The sequence below is a fragment of the Phaethon lepturus genome, unplaced genomic scaffold (assembly GCF_000687285.1).
Source record: "Phaethon lepturus isolate BGI_N335 unplaced genomic scaffold, ASM68728v1 scaffold16628, whole genome shotgun sequence".
Lineage (NCBI taxonomy): Eukaryota > Metazoa > Chordata > Aves > Phaethontiformes > Phaethontidae > Phaethon > Phaethon lepturus.
In genome coordinates, this window is record NW_010555664.1 from 69594 (window position 1) to 76633 (window position 7040).

The following is a 7040-nucleotide window of genomic DNA, read 5'->3' on the forward strand; positions in this document are numbered from 1 at the left end:
GAAGGGAGAGCAGAGGACAGCAAGGAAGGGCAGCTGGCACCCGCTGGTCCTCGCTAGCACCCGCAGCGCTGGCCTTTCCCCCCGCTTTTGCCAGGGACCTTTCCGAGAACCCAGCCTTGCGTCTCCGCCTCGCAGCGCGCTCCCGCGTTCTCCAGCCGGCTGCCCGCGAGCTGCCGCCAGAGACGAGGCCACTCGATGAGTTTCCAGAAAGTAAACGCAAAGCATGAGGAAGCCGAACGTGTTTTGGTTGGCTTTGAGGATCTGAGAGGGCTGCCGTTGCGGGCTGTCCGCTGGCCCGCTGCTCTTTTCGCTTGCCGCGTGGTTACACTTTCATGTTTGCCTTTGCTCGGTGCGCTTTTCTAGTGGTTTTTATGGGCGATTGAGGGTAAATGAAAGGGCCTTATATGCTGCGAAGAAAGAAGCCGAGTATAAGATGGTGCTACTTGGACAGGCTATAATCAGGCTTTCATGTATTCGTGTTTACCCAATGTTACTTGGAAATGCTGTGTATATTCTGAACGTGAATTTTACTTTAATCCTTTGTTCTGCAGAGGACGCTTCTCATTTGGACTCGTTTAAGAGCATGGTCTGTCTTTAGTACCGTAGATAAACTTCTCTCTTTCACTCCGGGGCCGGTGTGCAGCGCAACAGGCGACGTGCGCCGCTAATTTGCGGATAAGTAGGTAGAACTTGTTCTTGCCCATCCGCCTCCAGACGCTGCCTTGTGAAAGTCCCTCTCCCAGCTCCACACCTGATGCATTTAAGCGATCTGAAGTGGGCAAGGGGAGCTAAAAATGTATTCCGGGAAAGGGACACGTTCATCTACTCCAGGATGAACTTCAGTCGGTGGAGACTGAAAACAAGAAAGCAGTCACACAGTGAGCCCCACGACTTGTCTGGAGGTCAAAAGAGTTATGTACGTAGGGGATGAAGGTAAAGTGGAGTGAAGAAACGAAGAAAAACAGCTTTGCTGCTGGGTTTGTATAATTAATTGGAAGCCAGCACAGGTATTCAGTGTTAATGGAAAATGAGCGAGCAGTGTACGTCTTCCTGATGAAGTTGGTCAAATAACGGGTTACCTTAACCCTATAACAGCTTTATAATTGACACTTCCACTGTGTGCTTGGACTTTATAACAGCAGGCTCGGCAGTGGATGGGCGCCAAGGCCAAAACAAACTCCTTGTTAATGAACCCAGAGTAAAAAGGACATAATAGTTCCCGAGACATCTTGACCTTTTAAGATGGCTTAGTCAGATGGCTTTCAGCAGTGATGAAAGGCAGAAATCTTTCCTCTTGTGGAGGCCTCAAAGACAGCTGGGTAAAGCAAAATTGTTCTGAGTACAGATTGCTGGAAGGAAAATAGTTTGTCTTCATGTATAAGGTATCCATCCTTTCTCTAAACTGTAGGGTGGTGACTTTCCTTGTCAGGGTGGGATAGTATTTCTGTTTGGGTTAGCAAAGCACGTCCAAGCTTCTGCCAGTACATGTCAGTCCTGGACTCTCATGCCACTTTTAAAAGTAAATTGCCGAGATTGCAAAAAGTCTAAGCTGGGGAGGAAAATGAGTAACCTGACCACTACAATCCAGGTGTCTAGGGTTAGGTTTGCAAATTAGGCTGAGTAAGTAGACTCCTTATGGGGTATATTCTTATTAAATCCAAACCCACAAGTTGCAGTATAGTGTCTCTATGCCATGCTCGTATTTTACATGTTTTGTGTATACTATACAGGGCCGTTACAAATTTGCAGGAGTAAAAGAAGAGTGTCCACGTGCTAAATCACTTGGAATTGCACATACCCGAAGGCTTCTCAATCTCTGCTTGAGAAGGAAACTGCATGTAGACATTCGCTGGCTTCAGTAGTCTTCCTAGATACTGCTTTGAATATTGGCATAGACAATTCTTGCAAGGGTAGCTGGGAAAGTCTGAAATCTTTTTTTTGTTTAAATATGTTTATTGCTCTGAAATAATTCCAGCCTCCTGACCACATTCACGTCTGAGAAGCAAGAGGCAAATAACTGCTCTAATTTAAATGGGATGGCTTTGTAATCTGACGCCCGCAGAAATGAGCTTCTCTACTCATCAAGCACAAAGCCATGCAAAGACGTAGCTCGTTCCCAATTGCCTGTTGAGTATCCTTTGTCCGAGTTCATTTATTTTATCCGTAGGCATCAAAGGAAGATGTAACACATATGTTCACATCAATTTCCATTTAATGGCCTATTGCTCATAACATCTCTGCATTAAATTAGGAGATTTGGAACATCTCCACCTTTGAGGCTGCAGGGAATAATGCTCTGCTAGAAAGTCTGAAGTACTAGCAGCACATAACGTCTTGGGAGACTTTCTGTGGCTTGTGTTGGATGGGAAGGCGGATTGTGGCTGGTCATTGCCTGGTGCAGAAAGTGGGAGACCACAAAAAGCTGTGTGTCTAGGCACAATTGCAATAGTCTGCTTGAATGTAGGTTTGGAAATGTGTGTGTGGTGGGTCAGATCCCATACACCTTCAAGGAGCTGGAGGGCTGAGACGGAAAATGGTTTTATTCCCTCTGTCAGAGCGGTGTCTGCACGGGCTTTTGCAGACTGACACGAATTTGCTTGGCCACTGGTCAGTTCAAAGCCTAGCAGATGAGCTCAGAGCAGCTCTGGGATGTTGTTGGAATTTGGGTTGCTGAGCACTCTTAATGATAAGCTGTTCTCAGAGGTCTGGGCTGTTAGCTCAGCTAGATGAGCTCATGTTTGCCTTACGAAGATAGTGTAGACACACCAAGTTCCAGGAGACACTGCGTTTTCCTGTCGTCTTGGCCAGGGACATGTGGTCCCTCCCCATCCCAGTTATAATTGCCCGAGACTGTGTTCAGATACTTACTCGGAATGAGCACTTGATGGTTTTTAAATGTGTTTGAGAGCCTAGAAGCCCTTCAGCCCTCCAAATGGGCTCTGACGAGTCCTTTGATACGTTTGAGATCAGGAGTTGCTTTTCTTCTGGAGCAGGCAGGGCTTGGAAAGACCAGCTGGTTGTGATGGTAAATGTCCAAAGAGGACATAATCTTGCGCTGGCACGTGAACGGGCTGGAGACACATTACAAGACCTCTCTTCTCTTTGGTTTTATTTGTAGGAATGTGTGGCAATATTTTAATCCTAACGAAGTATCCTCTAAGGACTGCTCTGAATAGACCAGCTGTCAGTAATTACACAACGAATTCAGGGCACTGTCTGCCGGGTCCAGCAAGTCTGGCCTTTAAAACAAATACACTCCTGGGCAGTGGAGCCAGTGAAGCCTCCTTTCCTATTTGCCTTTGTATCGTGTTTGAGCTCTCCTGTGGCTTACGGCTGGGTGATATTCTATGAGGACTGATCTCACACCGGCGTCCTTCCCTCAGCGGGAACGCAAACGGGATTTGTCACTTCTAACCTGATGCCTGTTTCAGTGAGTTGTATTATCTGGACGGCGCAGGGGCTTGGCCACCTTTGTTAAATTTGACTGGATCCATCGGTGGACTCAGCAGTTATTCTGGAAGGAGAAGGGGAGATGGGACCAGGAGGCTCAGACCCACACCCCTTGCTCAAGAGGTTGGGCTAAAAATCTCCACCTGTGTTGGTAGTGAAGGGCAGGAGCACATCCACTGTTGGAGTTCCCCTTGATGGGAAAGCCGGGAAATGTCCTGGTAGCGAGGACAGTGGATGGAAAATTGTGCTGCAGCTACATCAGAGCGCTGACTGCCTGTTAGAAGTCTTGCAGATCTCAGAAACGGGTGTCACGAGGAAGCGCTGGGATCTCTGTCCCTGATGGGTTTTTTTGTTTTGGTTTGGTTTTTTTAAAACAAATTAGAAAAACACCTGCCAAGAATATAGTGTTGTGTTTTAGGGTGGATAGTCTAGATGGGTTATTGAGGTCCTACTGGGTCTGTTTTCTGCTGACCTATGCAAAGCATCTCCTAAGTAGCATGACATCAAGCAGGAAAAACAATAGACCCTTTAGTGCCCTGCCTTTCCACGGCGGGGGGACGTCTTGAGAAACTTGCTTTTAGGTCAGGGCACATCATTAAAATGTGCTGGCTTCACAAGGACAGGCCAGACACCAGGGGTGAGCTGTAGTTCAGTCTCTCCTCTGTTTGCTGTTGGTTGACTGTCATGATCTAATAAGCTTGAGATGACAAATTGACCTGTTCTTTTCTCTCCTCACCCCCTGCAGACCTGGGACGATGAGCTGGAAAGGTCAGCCCACGCTTGGGCTCAGCAGTGCATCTGGGACCATGGGCCTAGTGCCCTCATCAGGTCGATTGGCCAGAACTTGGCAGTTCACTGGGGCAGGTAAGAGTTGGGGTGCTACCAGCTCATCGCAAAGAACAATTTATGGATCCTCCTTTAGAGCCAGCTGGAACGGTTTGCGGTGTTGACACTTAGTAGAACACTGGGGAGATGGGAGAAAAGGTGAGGATGGATAATTGGTATTGCTGCAGTAAAATGGTTGTAACGATAATACCTGCAGCCGCCTTCGGCTGATTCTCCCCAGCAAACCAACACTGATGGGGCTTTGTTTATCGGGGTGCTGCAGCTGTAACGTGCCCGAGGCCGCTCTCACTCCGTAAGGAGAACAGCCACAGAAGTACAACCCTTGCTCCTAAAGCTGCACTTTTGGGGGTGGGTTCCGGCACCATACTGAGAACCGGCTGAAAGCTGAAGTTTCTCAGGAGCAATGTCTGGATTCAGCTGCAAGTTCAGAACTCATTGCTGTAAACTTTTTAATTACCTCGTGCTGTATTTCCCGTAAATATTTATCCAGCTCCTAATTTCTCTTTACTGAAACCACTTTGCAGATGTATTTTTTTCAACTTCCTGGGGAAGGTTTTTAACCAAGAGTTGTTAACGCAGCTAGGAACGCTGACATTAAGGCTTCCAAATGGATTTGCCTCTCCATCTCATGGTGATTATTTGTTTATTGGTAAGCCCGTCATAGGTTAAGCTTGCTTTGTAGAGCAAACATCTTGTATGTGCGCAGGAGCCCTAATGGGTGGAAATGCAGTTATGCTTGTTGTAAATCAGGTAGAACTTGGTTGAAAGCGATGGAAACTTGCTGGTGTGAAATTGGCCCGATACAAAAATCGGGCCCGTTTTTGTTGGCAGAATTAAATAACGATTGGAAAGTGGAGTGGTTAATCCACTGGAAACAAAGTCAACAGATTGGCCTGTTCTTGGCTCCCCTACAAGTGTTCAAGATGGCCATGGGTTACTGATGGAGGCAGATCCAATCTCCCTCCCTTTGCAGTCGCTGAGAGGAAAAAGAAATCAGATTTATCTCCGTTTTTTCAGGAACGGGCCATAACTTGATTGCCTCAATTTCCTCTCCTGTAAAATAGGATTCGGAAAGTATTCACTTAATGACATCATGAGATTAATGTTTTTAAAATACTTCTAATGAATGATTTTTAATGAAGAGTTGGCTGAAGGAACAAACTCCAGTTGGTAATGATATCATTTGTATTTCTGGCTGCTTGCTTCATGCGAGCTGTTGAAAGCAATAAAAAGCAGCGGGTTTGAAGAGCTGCTCTGCTTTGATACAGGCTTTGCAATTGCTCTGCCTGCTCACTGTGTACGCAGCACCCGAAACGCATATGCGTTTCTATAGGTGGTTTTAACACCGTTTGTGGTCCCCTGAACAGCACAAGTAGCATCGGTGCCGCGAGAGACGGCAACGTCTTGTGCACGGTTTGCACAGAGAACGTCCAGCGTACGTGGGGGCTTTGTGTAGAGGGAAATTGCTGCGGTAAAAGGGGGGGTACGTGTGCCGACCACCGACTCTTCTGCACTACTACCTCCTGGTGTGGTGTGCGTGTGAAAAAGCCCACTGGCTTTTAAAGATCTTACAGCCCTAACCGCCTGCGCGCTTCCAGATTTAGCAAATTGCCCGGTGGTGAAATAGGTACACGATGGCTTTTGGTTTGAGATGATTGGCAAACCTTCACTTCTGTTTACTTTCAAAATACAACTTTCCACCAAACTAGAAGTTTTTTGTAGTTGTGTGGAAAAGTCAGGAGGACATTTCAGGTCAGCGGCACTTGAAGAGCATGTCAAACCTATAAATAATACAGAAAGTCAGACCGGGCTGTGAATCTTAGGGGGAAAAAGTAATCTTTAATGTTTTCAAGATTTTTTCAAGATTTTTTTCAAGATTTTCAAGACTTTTTTTTTTTCCCCCTGATCATTAGAACATTGGGTTCAATGAACAAATTAGAATCATTCTAAATCCTTAGAACAAACACGGGTTCTTTAAGCAACACCTCCTCGATGAATGGAATTTGCCTTAAGAAACTTTTCTATAAAAATCAGCAAAACTTGTATTAAAAAAATCTGAGCTTACAATATGGCAGGAGGCTACAGGTACCGTTTGAAAACTCCTACCAGACCTCGGTGATTTAAGCTGTGACCGGTCTTTGCTCCTTCAGGTATCGGTCTCCAGCTTTCCACGTCCAGTCTTGGTACGACGAGGTGAAAGACTACACGTACCCATATCCCCACGAGTGCAACCCGTGGTGCCCCGAGAAATGCACTGGCTCGATGTGCACGCATTACACCCAGGTAACGGCGACGAAAGGCTTTCGGACCTGTACTCCCCGCATCCCCCCGCGTCCCCGCTGCCACCGGCTGCCCGCGGTGGGGCAGTCCGCTTGTTTTCAACGACTGCGTTGCACTTGCAGATAGTCTGGGCCACGACGAACAAGGTCGGCTGTGCCGTCAACGTCTGCAAGCAGATGAACGTCTGGGGCGAAATCTGGGAAAACGCCGTCTACCTGGTCTGCAACTACTCGCCGAAGTAAGGCAGATGAGCTGGGCTCTCTCCAGCTTTCCGAAAACTGGCGGGTTGCTTAACTAGCCCAGGGTCTGGGGAAGAGATTTCAGGCAGTCTAGACTGGCGGTTGTGGCTTTAATTTTTCTCTTTAGACGGCAGCACGGAGCGCGTTCGAGACTTCTGAGCGTTGCCCGGAAAACTGAATGAGGGGCTGGGGCCAGGCCGGAGCTTTGATGTTCCTGCCATGGGA

At 47.3% G+C, this 7040-nt stretch overlaps 1 protein-coding gene across 1 annotated transcript in view; it reads left to right on the plus strand.

Moving 5' to 3' along the window:
* The window catches only part of LOC104624791 (cysteine-rich secretory protein LCCL domain-containing 2-like), an 8228-nt gene extending 1410 nt beyond the window's left edge, over positions 1-6818 (plus strand). The window contains exons 2-4 of the mRNA XM_010292248.1: positions 4196-4314; positions 6447-6579; positions 6699-6818. Of these exons, the coding sequence (XP_010290550.1) occupies positions 4196-4314; positions 6447-6579; positions 6699-6818 (372 nt within the window). The remainder of the gene's footprint in view (positions 1-4195; positions 4315-6446; positions 6580-6698) is intronic.
* The last annotated feature ends 222 nt before the right edge of the window (positions 6819-7040 follow it).